Genomic DNA, 17,902 nt, shown 5'->3' with positions numbered 1-17,902 from the left:
TAATTGACAACTTTCCCTAGGGAATCAGCTAAAGTCTTGGTCATGGGACCAAAGTGATGTATTAGAAGCAGAAGGAAACATGGGAGTGGAAGTTGGGCACCTCTAAAAGTGAAAAGAGAGTAGGTATGCAGATTGGGAGAGGCCGAAGTAGCAGAAAAGAAGGAAAAAAAGGCAATTCTAAAGGAAAGACAAATATGTATGAGTATCTACTGATTCCATGCATTTTCGTATCTATCCTTCTGTTTCATCTTCACAACAACTTCATGAGATAGGAAACATTATCATTGTCCTCCCCACTTGACAGATGAGAAAACTTACCCAAATTAACACAGCTAATAAGGCTAGAGCCAAAAGTTGAACCCAAGTAATCTGGCTCTTACCTTCTATGATTTACCACCTTCAACTTAGATATGTAACAGGTGCTCAGTAAAGTGTTGAAAGAGAACTGTTTATAAATAGTTCAGCTAATGATAAGCAAAATAGGTGAAGCATTGACATTCTTAGAAGATTCTTGAAAACATTAAAAGTCTCAAGACTTTTGTTTTGAGACTTTTAATGTTTGGAAGACTTTGGAAGATGAAGAGAGGGTTTCCTCTGATTCTACTCAAGGTAAGAGTTTGTTCATTTCTGGATACCATAAGGCAGAAATAAGCATTTTGCATAGGCTTCAATAGTCTTCCATCTGTGAATAGGACTGATTTCGCCTATTAGGGATTAACAACAGTCTCCAAATACGTCCTCTCCCTTGGCTCTTTTATGCTCACTCTCACCAGACTTTGTAACCTGCTCTCACCTGACTTTATAACCTGTTCTTAATGACCCATGCCAATGGAGACCATTTGTGGTGGAGGAAATCTCAAAAGAATTAATCATTTAGAGAGCTTTCTATTGGGTATTGGAGTGGTTTAGATGGATTTTTGGCCACAGATCCACCTGCCACCACCATAGCAATTAATGAGTCACTCAGACAGTGTTTACTATATATAACAGCTAGTTGAGGAGAGGTGAAATCAGAGTTCTCCAGAGAAACTGAACGTGTGTGTGTATATATATATATATATACACAGTTGACTCTTTAATAACATGGGTTTGAACTTCACGAGTCCACATGCAGATTTTCTTTTCCAGTAAATATGTATTACAGTACTCCTTGATTCATGTTTGGTTGAATCCGTGGATGTGGAACTGCGGATGCAGAGGGCCAACTGTAAAATTATAAGCAAATTTTCGACTGCACTTGGAGGGGGGTACTCTATCCCCCACATTGTTCAAGGGTGAACTGTATATAGAGAGTTAGTGAGAAAGAGATTTCAAGGAATTGGCTATGTGATTGTGGGGATTTGGCAAGTCCAAAAGCTATAGGGTAGCTAGCAGACCGGAGTCTCTTGGGAAAAAGTAGATTCTGCTGCCGCAGTCTTGAGGCAGAATTCCTTCTTCCTCAGAGAAACTTCAGTTTTGCTCTTTCAACTAATTGGATGAGGCCCTCCCACATTATCAAGGGCAATCCCCTTTATTTAAGTCAACTAATTGTCAATATTAACCACATCTACAAAATACCTCCACAGCAACACCTAGATTAGTGTTCGATTAAATAACTGGGTACTACAGCCCAACCAAGTTGAACCATAAAACTAACCCACCAGGAAACCTAGGGCAAGTTCCCAGTAGAACTTAAATGTCTCTATCTGCTTATGGAGCGAATTAAAAACTGGCCTAGAATTAAGAAAATATCTATAAATTTAGTAGGGCAATGGATCTGATTTGAGAAGAAAGTTAACATTTGTTAACTCCCTATTATATGCTTGGCCCCAAGTCTTTAGCTCATTTACTCACAGTAATAACTGAGTGATAGACCATATTAACCCCATTTTACTAATGAGGAAACTGAAGTTCACGGGGGTTAAATAATTAGCCCAAAGACACAAAGTTAACATGGCAGAGCTAGGATTCAAACTCGGGTGTGTATGAAGCCAAAAACCACATCGTTCTACAAAATAAGAAGCCTGCCCGGTCTGCCTAATCTTTCTAGAAGTAGAGAATAATTCCCAGGTACATATGTTCTTGTTTGGATAGTTTATTTTGGTTTCACATTCACATTTGTTTTTGTTTTCAAATAAATAAGCACATCAATTTTAAGGAGGCAAGAGCTGAGGTTTGGGTGAGGCAAATAAACTTGCCCAAGGACACAGTTAAATCAGTGTAGAAAGTGAACCAGAAAAAAGGTCTCTTGACAAGTAATGTAGGATTTTCCCCCACTATGCTTGCCTTAAATTGCTCCTGTATTATCATGAATTCAGCCTCTCTGTCTTAAACCATAAGCCATTTTGGGTTTTCTTTTTTTAGTTCAAACCTAGATTATTTTCTATAGCTAATGCAGTCCTTCAAATCCTCTTTTTGGAAACTGCCTTATATTACAGCTACTTGACTGAAAAAGCAACAATAAAAAATACAGTATTAGCTATCCTTTGTTACTGTCCATTTATCTTTATCTGGCAGATTTCTGCAACAGGACACAATTGGTAATACTGTAATAAATACAATAAATATCATATGAAAGGAGTGGTGAGATATCCATAATTAAGTCTGATTCCCTGTCAGGGCATTTGACCATTGAAAAGTGTTTTAAGAAAGTTTTGGGTTTTTTTTTTTTTTAACCACAGAATTGTTTACATCTCTCTCCTGTGGATTTAAATTGCTTTGAATATTAAGGAGCATCCATTGCCCTTTCAACATTTTTAAGATATAATGATAATAATTTATCATTATCTTACTTTCATATGTAGCATTCTCTGCTTTTTGAATGCTTTCAAGTACACAATATCAAAGACATCATTATATCTAAAAGAGAAGTAAGGTTGAGCCGTCTAGTGCAGAATGAACTGAAATCTGAGTCTGTTTTGCTCCAATGCAAGAGTCATTTCAGAGACCCACATCAAGAGATGGACTTACAAGAGAAGTAGTCTTGTTTTGGCAGAGAGATATGGGAGAAGTTGTCAATGGAGATGGACAGGATCCATTACAGCTTTCTTACAAAAGGATACCAAGAGGCATTCTAGAGGGAACTGGAGATCCTAAATCTGAGAAGCCAAAGTGGGTAGCCAGACGTTCAGGTGTGGTATTGCTCAAGCAAATTTCACTGAACAAATTTCCTCATCTGATATCTTTCTCCAAATGCCATCTCAGAGACACCGTCAGGTTTCTGACTTTATGTTTGTGACCATGAACAAGGTATTTAAGCTTTTGGTGCCTTACTTTTCTTGAGTTACATTATAGGAAATTTTTTTGAAGATAAATAATGCATTATATTAAAGATGTTGCTGAGTGTTAAATAGCCATCTTTCAGTTATCTCTAGCACACGGGGGAGCAGTGATGTCAGATTTGGCTTTGCAGAAATACATGAAAGTGATTTTGTTTAAGATAGTATTAAAACTGGTTTACAGATCCTGGGTGAGTATCAACTGGTGATACGGAATTTTTTTCTCTTAAGTCTTCTGCATAGTGAAAACAAGTCATCCATGGAATGACTATTTAGAGGCACTAGAGGGAATAAAATAGAGAATACAAATGGAGATAGTCGAGTCCCCAAAGAAGGAAGGGGCACCAAAATTATCTATTTGTTAAACTTTAATTTTATTTCAGTTATTCATTTGCTTGAAACTGTCTTCTGTTTTTACTTCTCAGCTTTGACCTTGTAGCCATCGGTGGTATCTCAGTTGTCTTAATCTTTGATCGATCACCTTTCCTGTCTGAGAAGAGGACACTCTGGTTGCCTTGGAATCAGTTTATCGTGGTGGAGAAAGTAACCATGCAGAGAGTTGTATCAGACCCACCATCCTGCGATATCTCCAACTTTATCAGCCCAAACCCTATTGTGCTTCCTTCACCACTCACATCATTTGGAGGGTCCTGTCCAGAGAGGGGGACTATTGTTCCTGAGTTGCAGGTGAGTACATTGGCCTTGAATATATAAAATCACAGAATCCATGGAGTGGCCAGCTAGATCCTTTTCCTGGTCCTCCTGCCAGGCTGAGAATGTGCGGCCCTTCATTTTTCAAGAGAAGCCTTCAAATGTAATCTCCCTGGCACACATTTGCACGGTGATTGGCCAGGGCTACAGGACACTATCTCTGGCCATGAACAAAGCAAGATGAACTAGCTGTCATGAGAATTAGACCCCAAACCATGATCTGATGAACACTGCGCTCTAAAGAACCAAGCTAGCTGGTTCAATAGTGATAACAGTATAATCACTGGTTCTGAAATGAAAGCTCCTTAAGAAATCTAGTTTTCTTCCACTGTCTAGTCCACGTCTGTTGTCATTATTCTTAGAAGTCATGACATCTCCTCTTGTTTAGCTGTGTTTAATAAAGATAGTATTCAAGCGTATGTGTTTTGTTTAATACTTTGCTTTTTAAGTATTCAAGCTTTACAGTCAGAGGAAGATATTTTTGAAACTTCATATTTAGGATTCCTGAGAATTTTTCTTTATCAAGCACTCAGTGTTTTCATTTCAATATCAAGCCATTCAAACATCCGTAGTATAATTTTCTCACTCCATTATAGAAACATTTTAATTATTTACATTTAATTAGTTTAATGTTAACATTTTACTGATAGTTTAATGACCACCAAAATGGATTCCTAAGCCAGATGGCTCCAGAATTCAAGAAGTATACTCAAGAAGAGGTAAATGGACAGTCCAAGATTGAATTGGTTTTTCTTCCGTCACGACATCTCCACCTGCTGTTAGCACTGCCCAGAGGATATCACTTAGGAAAGGCTCACAAAAAAATAGCTGTCTACACAAAAAGGAGTCCAAAAAGTTGCTGCTCCTATCTCTTCCATTATTTTTCTTTAGAAAGGAAGAAAAAACAAGATAGTATTTAATGAATACATTGAACTGGTACACCAGTCCTTCCATAGGTGTCATTAGGAAGCATGGGTCTTTTTCAAAACAAAAGTTTTTGAACCAGTCTAGGATTGCATGATTCCTTAGGGAAATGAAATACCAAGGCGGTAAGTGTCATGCTAGCCTTCACTATTATGCTTCTGCCACCATCTCGAAAGACAGAGCCACTGGACAGTTTTAGTATCAAAAAGCTAATGCAGAGGAAGAAAAACTGGGAGAAGACTAGACAAAATGGATTTGTGCCTCAGAAAGAGAAGAATGACCAGAAATCTTAGACAATATGAGCCAATGTGTGTTTAACAATTAGTTCTCCTCTGTGCACCAGTTTGGGAAACGAAGAAGGGACAGTGTTCTGCACTTAAAATTAATAAGGGCACAGAAATAGCCACACTAGACATGTCACCTTAATTGCATTAAATAGTATGGGCTTTTTCTTCAGCTGTATTTTGAAAGTTGAAAGTCACAGGACACAAGATGTAGTTTCAGTGGCCACTTTTGGTTGTTTAACTCCATCTGTGCTAATAAACAAATAAGCAATAGCAATTACTTAAAGAAGCCAAGTGTTATTTTCACTCTGGGACCAACATTTGTATAAGATTTACAGAGGAATTAATGGGAGTTATTTGCTTCCCAGTCACAGGTGCCAGCTTGGAAAAGCTTGTTGCCAGCTATTGGTACATCCAGGCACAGAGAAATATGTAAGCAAAATTTGATTAAAAAGTTGGCCCTCGGGGTCATACCAAAGCTCCAAAGAAGACAAGTTTGATGGCATCAGTAAAGATTAGTTCTAGGGACACCATCATCTCTGTCATAAAATATCACTTTCTGGGCCTGTTTCCGGAGTCCTTCCTCTCAGAGAGCCGAACCTGAATAAGGCTACAGCAGTGGTCTGTGATATATGGCTTAACACACCAAACAAGTTCTGTGTCTCTCTGTATAAGAAAAAGACCTTTCATGCAATCCACAGCACTGAAATCCTTGACATTCAGTAGTGTGAGCTTCTCCAACTCCTACGAAGCAATTTCTGGAACACTTGAAAAACCAAAATTGTGATTTTCACAGTCTTTCCTGGAAAGGCAAAAAGGAGAGCAATCCTCAGGGTTGACTAGATGTCTTGTCCCCATGCAGATATGGTGCAAAACTCAAAACCTCCGGTCATGTAGCCTCACTGAGATTCTAGAAGTGCCTTGACATCCACAGATCCCTTTAAGCACTCTCCTTTGGCAGGTTTCTAAGACAAAAGCGTGCAGTATCCTTGTCTACCTGTGACCGCTGATAAAGAGTCAATTTGGCTTTTTTCCTTTCAGGTTGTACAGGAGGAGATCCCCATTCCTTCCAGCTTTGTGAGGCTGAGTTACCTGAGCAGCCGCACCCCCGGGTATAAAACCCTGTTACGAATCCTTCTAACACATTCAACCATTCCCGTGGGGATGATAAAAGTACACCTCACAGTAGCTGTGGAAGGGCGGCTCACACAGAAGTGGTTTCCTGCTGCAATTAATCTCGTCTACACATTTGCTTGGAACAAGACCGACATCTATGGACAGAAGGTCTGGGGCCTGGCAGAGGCTTTGGGTATGTTGAAATAATTCTATGTAAATAGCAATATAATGTTCACAAAACAGAATGTGCTAGCTGCATATTAATTTGTATTTGGAATAATTATGGGTTTTCTTCTGTTTGAAGGATCTAAGGCACTTTTTCATTTAAACACTCCCTCTGGGCCTGTTGAGAGTTCTCTTTTGACATATTTTTGCTTCAAAACGATTTTAGTTCCCCTTTCATGATGGCTGCATACCAGTGGAATCACACAGTATCTGGCTTGTAACTGTCTCCAGAGCTGAATATTGCCTTCTAACTGTGACCTTTGGTGTGGTGTTCTTTAGGTCATGTTTTTGAATTTGACATTTAGACTGTCATTTTCGCTTAGAAAATACAAAATTTTAACTTATAGGCATCTCCACTTACTATCTTTTATGTCTAAGATGGTTAGACTCCATTAGCTCGTTACTGCGGTAGGTTAAATAAAAAATCACCCTGCCTTCCTAGTCGTTTTGACTTTAAAACCTAGAATCTTACAGCTAGAAGGGCTCTTAAGAGGTCCTTTGGGTCTATGGTTTTCAGATACTTAATTTCCTCAGACAGATGACAGTTTTTAAAAATGAGACAGACAGATCTGCCAACTTTTTATTTTGCCAAGTAAGAATATTTTAAAGGAAAAAAAAAAAAAGCCTGCAATCTCCTATTGCCTACCACTACCATAATTTCAACATGGAGGGATACCTTAACATCAAAAAGAGGAATAGCTTGTCTCAATAAATGATAGTAAACAATCTAATACTGATGCTCAGAGAGACAGACAGATCAGCAGACAGACACCGGTGTCTTTATGTCTCTCAGTCCGTAGAAAACAGCGAAAACTTCCTAAGAGACCTGACAGGTCTACAGAACCGCAGTTGGGAGCCATTGATTCTTGTGCCTTCAGGCAATAGCTCATGGAAATCATCCTTGGACAGATGAGAAGACTATTTTTAAAGTTCTCCAGGGGAGAGGTTTTCATACTGTCCCTTGGAAGTGTCTATCATGGTACAACTCCCATATAACTGACCCATGTTTCTTAGACTACAGTGTGTCAATTTCCTCTCTTTCCAGAGGGAAAAATTAGAGAGGAAAAGAAAAACCTGGTGACTCTTCTTTGCCCAAGAGACCCTCACATATGTAAATAATTAACCCATCTCTGTTGGACTTCATTAGAATGCAAGGACCATGGAGTGTTTCAGACTTCCTCAGTTAGTGGGGAGTTATTATAAAGACACGGGAAAGTAAGAAAGAACAAGAAAAGGCATCAGCAGCCTCACAGGCAGCTCTCGCCAAACTGCAGCCTTGCTCGGGACGCGCTGCAGTCCTAGATTGGCATCCAGTCCATCAGCTAAGCTCTAGTTGTCCCCCCTCTGCAGCAAGAGTCCACTGCTCCCACTGTGGTGACTCAGCCATACCGATGACTGAGCTCACCACTTCTCCTGCCATAGAACTACCCTCATTTTCTCTCAGCTCTTGCAAACTCCACAGTCTGGTGATTTGCATTCAGAGTCCTCTTAGAATATCAGATTGTGTCACCAGTCACCATGTAGTAGAAAACAGCTGTGAAGGCAGAGCTCTCCCATTAGGCTAACTACCAACAAGGTCGCTGGCCAGCCCGTAGAGTCCTGCTCAGTCCCTAGTCCAGTGAGCAGAATGAAGAGAACGCCTCTGGGGCCAGACATCCTCCCTGGGTTCAAATCATCCCTTCTCTACTTACTAGCTATGCCACACTGGTTAAATCAATCTCCAAATGCCACAGTTTCTCCATCTATAAAATGGGTGTCATGAAGAGAATATTAATCACAGGTTACTGTGATATGAGGGTTAAATGAGATGAGTGAGTGCTTCATACATGGCAAGCACTCAACAAATGTTGGTCGCTGGTATAGGTTTTGTCAGTTTCCCTGTGATTAGCATATTAGGATCACAAGGTATAAAGCGTGGGGCCTCTGTGGGTATTTGTTGCCTCAGTGTCTCTAAGAAGGGAGCTGTGGGGTTAACAGATAGGCACTCTGTGTTAGTAATTCTCTATTTGCCATCCCTGACACACGCAGACACACACACAGTCTCTTCTCTGCCCTTCTGTGTGTGCTGAAAGACTGGCATCTATAGACTACAATGCCTGGACTCCTTCAGTCTCTGGCTTCCCTTTTGATTTGGTCAATGGATGGCACCATCAGGAGGCTGCAGGGTGGAAGGAGAAAAAGGTCAGGGGGTTTATCCCTCTCCCTGCTTCACTGCAGTTCCAGCAGTGACTACACTAGAAGATGGCAGCTCCTGTTTGGGTAGTGCCTCCTCCAAATCCCCAAGCTCTCTCCGCTCCCCCTGGACCCCTCTCTGCAAGCCCAGACAGCTCCCCAGTGTTGCCCGTTCCTGGGTGGGTCATGACTTTTGTCAAGTCCCTTTACCCTGTTCACACCTCTGTAAATAGTCCAGTCAACTCTTTGCTCTGAACACCTGAGTGTGACATCTGACCCCTGCTGGGACCCTGACTGATGCATACTCAAGGCCTCATGTGCCCCTCTCCAGGATATGACACTAAAGCCTTTGCTTCACTAGAATCATCTAAAATTCCTCTAACGTTCCTCCTTAGGGCTTTGTTTTCCAATTCTTTATAGCCTTCCTCAGAGCCCCTGCCAGATAGTTAGCTTCTTGGTTTTTGTTGGTTTGTTTTTCTTTTTCTTTTTTTTACGTTTTCCTTAAGTTGTGATACTTAGCTATTTACTCTGGTAAACAGCTAACCAAGACCATATCTGGCAGTTATTTCTTGCTAGGGTTCACATAAATGCAGGTTAACCTTACTTTAAAAAAAAAAAGTTTTATTGAGATATAGTTCACATACCAAAAAGTTCACCCATTTAAAGTGTACAAATTCAGTGGATTTTAGTATTATGACAAGGTTGTACAATCATCACCAATATTTAATTCCAGAACATTCTCATCACCACCCCACAAAGTAGTCCTAAACATACTAGCAGTCACTCTCTACTTCTCCCTCTCCTCCAGGCGCACAGCCACCAATCTCCTTTCTGTCTCTACGGATGTACCTATTCTGGATATTTCAAACAAATACAATCACGTAATATGTGGTCTTTTGTATCTGACTTCTTTCAATTGGCATAATGTTTTCAAAGGTCATCCATGTTAGCATATATCGGTTCTTTGTTCCTTTTTATGACTGAATAATATTCCATTGCATGAATATACCACATTTTGTTTGTCCACTCATCAGCTGGTGGACATTTGGGTTGTTTCTGCCTTTTGGCTATTGTGAATAGTGCTGCTGTTAACATTTGTATCCAAGTATTTGTTTGAATAGCTGTTCTCAATTCTTTGCAGACTATACATAGTAGTAAAATTGTTGGGTCATATGGTATTCTGTGTGACTTGTTGAGGAGCTACCAAACTGTTTTCCACAGTGACCGCACCATTTTATCCACCTCACTTTATGCATAAAAATTTGTTACACCTCTTCCTTTTAAATACCTCCAGTGCTAAAGATTCTAAAATTTTCCTCCGTCTTGTAGTTAAGCACTCTTAATGGCTTAGTTTCTAAGATATCCATGAATGACTGAATATAACAACTAAGACAAAAAGAAGGTCAAAATGTTCTAGGATACACACAAGTGATGACGACTTCGTCCTTATTGTTTGCCTATGGATGTTAGTTTACTTGCTGTTTCTACTGGTGTTCCTAGTCAAAACTTCCACAAGCATTCTGACTATAAAATGGCCTTAACTAAAATGCTGAAATATATATTGTTGGTTCCTTTTTAAGGCTCATAATAGTAATAAAAGCAAGAGACAATTGACTCATTCAGAAATATCCAAGGGAGAGGGGAAAAAGTCCCTCGTGATGTTTTATGTGCACTTAAGGGACATATTTTTTTAAGGCAGAGAAAGAAGATTGGCAAGGATCCCAAGGAAAACAGCCAAACTAATTTCAAGTGTGGTACCTAAGATGGAATATGGATTATTTACCTTGTAGAAAATGTTCCTGATAATTTAATCATGGTTAAAGGGATTTTATTTACTACCTCATCTCCATTTCCAGCTCCACAGAGACTAAGAGAATTTTCTTGACGGTAGTAGAGCATTAGAACAGGTGGTAGAATGAAGTTGGAGAATCTACTTCTCTGAAGATGGATTGTGAGTGCCTTAAGAATATAACAGACAATAAATAGTTCAGGTGATAAACGGATGGAGGCAGAGGGATCAACTATATTACCACTGAGCTCATACCTTAATAGATGTGATTGACTCTAAACAAACAAAGAATAAAACATTTAGTTGTACTCCTGGCCATATTTTATAATCACCTAACTGATATGAGACCAGACTAAATTGTGTACCGGATATTAACAGTGGTACTATATATATGATACTTTTCAGATTTGCTTGAAATATACTAGAAATTCTAGTATAGCCTTTTGGTAGACAGAATAATAGCCATTACCTCCCAAAGATGTAAATATACTATATTACACGGCCAAAGATAATTAAGGTTTGAAATAGAATTAGATATGCTAATCAGCTGACCTTGCGATGGGATAATTATCCTAGATTATCTCGGTGGGCCTCATGTCATCACAAGGGTCCTTAAAAGTGGAAGAAGGAGGCAGAAGGAGAGGTCAGAGTTAGAGGAAAATAGAACTCTAATTACAGAAGAAAGACACAGCAAGATGCAGTATTGCTGGCTTTGATGATGAAAGAAGGGGGCCAAGGACCAAGGGATGTGGGTGGCCTCTAGAAGCTGGAAAAGACAAGGAAATGGATTCCCCTTTAGACCCATCAGAAGGAACTCAGCCTCCTGACCCCTTGATTTTAGCTCAATGAGACCTTTTTCAGAAGAGTCTATAAGATGATAAATCTGTCTTGATTGAAGCCTTTAAGTTTGTTGTAATTTGTTACAACCGCAATAGGAAACAAACCTTGACCAATCTTCATACGGTCCCAGTGATAGCTAGGATTTTGGTTAAAACTATGGCTAGAAAAGTCTCCCACTCTTCCTCCTTCCCTCGCCACTTAAATATGAACCTCTGTCCCCCTCGTTTCTGAGTGATGGAGAAAGAGGTCAGATTTAAACAAGCTGAATGTGAAGTGATGGTGAATATCTGAGGTGAAATGCTCACTTACTTTGAAATGTGGGGCTCTTGTTTCCCACATGGCTCAGCTGTGGGAAATTGGTGTGATCTCTAAGGGCCAGAGTGTCACAAAAGAAGAATAGATTGTTGAGAGACAGGCAAAATGAGAAAAGGAATGCTTGAGATCCTAGCGTATCCCTCCAGTTTTTGTAATGAAACAGATTTTGCAACTGGAGGGATAATACTAGAGTGAATAAATTACCAGCGGAGGTTGTGTGAACTAATTCCTTGGAGAAGTATCAATGGCAGCTGATAAGATTGATTAATCCAAGTACAATATTGATCAAGTGGAAGAAGAGTAAAATCACCCCCAGGGTTACTGTACGAAAACCACAATCACCAGTTCATCCGGCTTAAAGATTTTGTTGTCTGATACACAGACAAGATTCCCCTGCTAAAAACTCCATGTGAGCATTTGAAATAATTTGGCCTTGGTACTTTATTCTCTGGCTGTAAATAAGGTATGATGTCTAGAAATCATTGTATATTATTTAGTTTCTTTCCCAACTCTGCTGCTTGCAAAACAATGTAAAAAAAAATCATTATTTTTACGTTCACAGTGCCGTTAAAGTTCTAGAGACGGTTTATTTAATTTGACAAACTGGCTTGTTCAGGGGCTCTGATCTGCATCCACTATATGAATTTTGTCAGAATAATTCCCTATGTCCGCCTGTATCTGCATACATTATCAATACGTAATAATGCATTCTGCTTGGTCTTCATTTTAATTAAATTAAATTGCAGCGGTTTGGAGTCCTAGAAGTTCAGGAAATCAGCCATCCGCCTTTAGTAGCACTGCTATAAACAATTCTATTTTTCTTCAAGGTTATTGGTAACAACAATTGCATAATTATTTAGTACAGTAGTTTGGCAAGAAAGAGTGGTGTTTCAGGGAGAACTAGACTTCCCAAAGGTTCACGACGCAAAGGAGTCTGTCTAAATTGTGTTAGAGAGAAACAGGGGAACATTAATGGTAATAGGTGCTAAGCTACGGTTGCTTTGTGCACACAAAACATCCCCGAGAACGATGCTCTAGTGTTCATAAATTTCCCTTCAGTAAAACCTAGGCAGGCTGGGCAGCCACAAAAATAGCATCCACTGAATATTTTAATAATAAATGGGTAGTGCTTTACAATTTGCAAAGTACTTTCACATGCATTTTCTCCTTTTAATCCTTATAACATTCCTGCCTGGTAGGCATGGCACGATTAATATGATCTTCGTTTTATAGAGTGGGAAACTGAGGTTCAGACAGAGCAAGTGATGAAAGACCTTCCCAGAGCAGGGATTCAAACCTGGGTCTCCCATTCCTGAGTTCTGTGTGCCTTTCACTGCTGCCTCTCTTCACTGAAGGGACCAACCCACCTTACCGAGTACCCAATTCAACGCCCCAGTGGCTTTCTGCCAAAGAAGCTAGCAGAGATAATAATCTTTCATCATTTCTCTCCACTCAGGAATTCGTAATCATTAACTGAGGGCAGGGCTGTTTTATTCATTCAGCTTTATAGGCACAGCACCAAGGATATGAGGTTTTCAAGGACCTGTGAAAATGTTTGCAACCTGAAAAATAAAGGTATTGGCACCAAAAGATGCAAAGAAAACCAGAAAATCAACATTAACAAATTGTTCAGATAAATGTCTGCAAAATGGAGCGTTATGTCAGCTTGTCAACTCCAACTCAATTTTCACACTTAGTATGAAATATGTTTAATGTTGGATATGGGGTGTAGGTTGTATCCACTTTAATATTTCTGATAAAATGTGAGATGAGGACCTCCAAAGAGTACCTAGAGCTTACCAGGGTTTTTAAATGACCCTTGATTGATACTCTGGTAAGCAAGTGGTCTGTGCCCATTTCAAACTGCTGGTCACACCCGGTAGTAGATTGTGAAATCCATTTGGTAAATCAACCAGTATTTTTTTAATGGAATGGAATGGAACAAAACATATATGAATAGACTAGACCAGACTAGAACAGAACAGAATAGAAAATACCATAATGTAAAGCTATTTAGAGGGTATTGTTTTAGAAAACTTTGTTTCACTTATACATGAGTGTATGTTTTGTATCTCTCCACATGTATTTTGGATCACAATTAAATGACTTTCAGGCATAAGAATTTGACAGCCATTAGTAAGATAATATAGCCAAGAGACAGAAAAATTAAATGATTTACCAAACCGTATGACTTATTTTCCAAGTCAGCATTTATGACGATTCTTGCCTCCCAATCTCCTCTACCAAGCCATCTCAGCACATTACGGTGATATCTCTTTAACATTCAGTGACCACATAATTTATCATTCAAACCAGGATCCCCTTTCAAGGGGATGCTGTAAGCAACAGTGTAACTGGATACTGTTTGGGGCCAATCAGGATCCACAAAGCTTCTACTTCAACGCTATCCCTAGCTTCCGATCGTTATCTCTTAAATTCAGAGCAAATAAAAGGTTATTTATTTGGCACTTCTGAATCATGGGTCTTTCCCTTAATAGCTGGCGTAGAAGAAAAAAGCACTTGCTAAGAAGTCACTGGGTTTGAGCTTCAGTTCTACCTTTTACTGCTAGCTGGATGACCTTGGACTAGTCACTTCACCTCTGTGTCTATCATCTCATCTATCAAATGGGAGTAAACATATCTTTCTTACGAGTTTTGTAAATCTTCAAATTAGGTAATATACACAAAAACGTTTTTAACTGTTAGGTGTTATGCAAATGTAAGGTGATATTATTTTAAGGAGACCATGGATGAAAGTTCCAAAAGATAGGTAACCCTTCAGGGTACAGCCTCTCTGACATGACAAATTGTGCTGCCCAGTGTAATATCCACTGTATCTGCAGTGCTTAGCAAATCACCTGCCTGGTACATAGAGCTGCTCAGCAAAGGTTTGCTGAGTCATTAAATAACCAGCACGTTTCTTTCCATTGCAATATCGCATCCCCTTTAATCAATCACGTTGTTTCAAAGGATAACCAGTCCAGTTTCAAGGTGAATCTGTTTCCTAAATCCCCCCAAAGAAAAATGCCTAAATACTGCTAGAAGGTGGTCATCTTCTGTTTTCTTCTGTATTGGGGGGGATGGGGGCAGGGGAAGGGTTGTTCTTCATGTGTTTTTGATGCACTAGAAAGACACCAACTCTCTAGCCACCCTGACCTTCTTTCAGTCTCCCAAAGATATGAAGCCTCGAAGTGTTGCACACATGCCACTCTCTCTCCCTAGAATGTTCTTCCCTGTACTTCATGAGATAAATCCCTTCTGCATGAAGAGGCTTTTTCTTTGCCTTCCAGTTCCAACTGAAATTCCCTTGATACACTGTCTCATACATAATACCCTGTACTTTCCCATCATAACATTTATCACAATGTGTGTGTGTGTGTGTGTGCGCGCTGTTTTGTTTCATATTTGTTCCTCTCACTAGAATGTGAGCTCCACTGCGAGGACTGCTGCCTCGTTCATTCTACTATCCTCAGTGCCTGACAACAGGAGGGACTCATTAAATGTGGCATATTTGTTGAATGACTAAACAAACAAACGAATAAGGACAGAGGCTAAGGCTGACCCCTTAGCCTGGCCTATGTAATAGGATGGTGGACTTGCTAAGGGGCAGGAGGGCAGTGCCCAGGTCCACAAAGGCACCCGTGAATGTGCGTGTGAGCCAGCACATCACCCTGCCTTCTGTGGTACGTAGGTTCCAGGTTCCAGGTTCGCTTTTATGTAGCTAGGCTCAGGCAAAGCAGCCAGAAAACAAATTCACAATATTAGGTTATGGTGTATAGGACCTCCTAGATGCTTTTGACCTTTCCTAGATGTACTTTCTCTCCATCCAACTACTATGTTGTTTTTCGTGCTATCATATTTAAACCGGTAAGGTTATTTTTGTACACTGACAAGGTACCAATCCTAAGGAAAATTTTACCAAATCATATCCAGTGATTCATTAAAAAGATAATACATCATAACCAAGTACTGTAGAGTGTATTTTAGGACCTCAAAGATGGTTCAGCATTAAGGAATCTGTTCCTAGAATTTACAACCTTAATAGATTAAAAGAGAAAACTATGTGAATATCTCCGTGAGTGCTGAAAAGGCACTTGTAAAAATTCATCACCTGATTCTGACATTCTTACTAAGCCAGGAATAACAGATAGGTAAACAAAGCATTTCAGGCCACTGAGTGGTGTGTCAAACTGAGGAGCCTCTGGGGTCATCCCATCCAATGAAAAATCACTAGAGAATAGGAAAAAGTAGAAGTTCTGGGGGCAGGTCCCTGTTCTCAGCAGATAGCATTTCACCGGTGTAGCCTCGGTCTGTCGTCGCCTTGGCCTGCATTTGGTTCATTCTGTCTCTTGTCTTTTATTGTTGTTCTTTTACAGTAATCTAGTATTTTAAAAGAATGGGAACTATTCCTTGTTCTATTTAATGATTTCTTTTGGGTAAGAAGGTTTTGATCTTGTTGTTAGTTACCTTTTAAATGTGATGAAATTATTTTTAGATGTTCCTCGAGCTCAGGAAGGTAACGTAAATTTCTCACACTGACTATCAGACTACTTTTAATTACATATTGCCTTCATAAATGCAGCCATTATGAATTCTGAAGCCTTAGCCTGAAGCTGTTGAAAATCAGCTGCTCAATCTTGTCATACTTTGCACACCAGCTTCATCACATGGCATCTTTACCTTGGCAATTTAACGTCAGCCTCCTGCCCAGGACCTTACAGATGAGTGTCACAGTCACTAAATTGCATGTCAGGGGTGCTGTGGCTCTCCGCTTTCTTAGTCCCCACATCTTACTAATGCTGCTGCTCTGATTCAGTTACTGTTTTTCTAATGTCAAATGGCTTTGAATATAACAAAGGCTTCCTTATAGGCCAGTGTCAGATTTGCAAGATGACTAACAGTGAAGTCAGAGGTGCAAATCCTGTGACCAGAGGACAGAGTCCTCTACAAAAGTAGCAAGCCTATTGTCACAATCAGTGACTCTTGGTTAAGGAACACCCCATTCATATCTCTGTGTAGAGGTGAGGGAGAGACTACAGGAAGACAGAAATCCAGAGGAACTAAGGGTGTCACAAGAGAGGCAGTCACATGGTTCGAAGAAAGGATTCTGCCATATTAATGGCTTTTTCTCAGCTGCCTTCCACTGCAGCAGCATGGGACCGTGATACCAGCCCCTGGGAAGTGTAGTCCCGCCCCGCCCCCCAATCCCCACTCATTGCCAGACTAGTCTGTCTTCTATAGCGCCTCTGAAATGTTGATGAATAATTTTTTTCCTTCTCATTACACTGTTCTTCCCGACCCCACTCCACAGTGCCAGAGGCTGAATCCGTGGCCTCCACCATGCTGTGCTGATGATCAGATGTGATAGATAACAGGCTGCCTGGGAAATGGTAGTGGGTCCACTCTGCTTATTTAACTGAGCCTCAGCTGTCACAGTACCAGGCAGAGTGTACTGTCAGGGCTCAGCATTCTCAGCGCCAGCCCCTGAGTAGCCCTTTCTTCCCCATATTTAATTATATGAAAAAGAGTAGGCTTCCATGCATTATAGTCTGCTTCCATGAGAGGACGTCTAGGGTTGGTTGCCACTGTATTTGCCAGTTCCTTGTGCATTTGGAGAGCAGCTTGACTCTGTGGGGTGAAACGTCTGCCTTCTCATAAACCGACTGCAAGTTCCAGGATTCTGTTACAGTGTGCTGCTGTCAGGAAGAAACCTTGCCTTGTTACTCTGAACAAGGAGCCACGTACAAAAATACCCCAACACACAGCCATTCTCATTAAAGTCAGCTGGAATTTTGGACAAGTCTTAAGTATAAATTATAACTTTATTAGCTCATAGAGCTTTCTCAGGAGAAAATAAATGTAATAAAAATTAGAGGGAACTTACTAAGTGGCTGCCTTGTTGCTATTTGCTATGACTAGGGAAAAAAAGTAATATAATTGTGGGGTTTGCAGCCAGTGCACTTTTTTGTTGCGGGCTAGAGAGCAACTCAGAGAGCAGATATGAGGAGGTGAAGAGGCTGTCTCATTGCCACTGCACTGAGAACTCTTCAATTGATACTTTATATAAGCATTTCCTGCCAGAGTTGGGAGGATCTTTAACTGTTACTGAGAGGGGGAGAGCAGGCACCAAATGCGTCGGAGGTCACCAGGGCACACTACTTATTTGCAAAAGTGCACAATCACCTTCTGGAAAAGAGATTCTAGGGGAGCACACCGGGCTTAAAATATACGAAGGACAGACCCTGACAGTGGTAGAGGAGGAGATGACA

At 40.2% G+C, this 17,902-nt stretch overlaps 1 protein-coding gene across 1 annotated transcript in view; it reads left to right on the top strand.

The window, feature by feature from the left end:
• Nucleotides 1-17,902, top strand: part of TENM1 (teneurin transmembrane protein 1) — a 706,272-nt gene that overhangs the window by 570,865 nt on the left and 117,505 nt on the right. Inside the window, exons 20-21 of the mRNA XM_072956695.1 lie at nucleotides 3,683-3,944; nucleotides 6,218-6,485. Of these exons, the coding sequence (XP_072812796.1) occupies nucleotides 3,683-3,944; nucleotides 6,218-6,485 (530 nt within the window). The remainder of the gene's footprint in view (nucleotides 1-3,682; nucleotides 3,945-6,217; nucleotides 6,486-17,902) is intronic.

Source organism: Vicugna pacos, chromosome X (assembly GCF_048564905.1).
Source record: "Vicugna pacos chromosome X, VicPac4, whole genome shotgun sequence".
NCBI classification, from domain to species: Eukaryota; Metazoa; Chordata; class Mammalia; order Artiodactyla; family Camelidae; genus Vicugna; species Vicugna pacos.
Note: the sequence above shows the minus strand (reverse complement) of the source record. Positions and strands in the feature narration are given on the sequence as shown.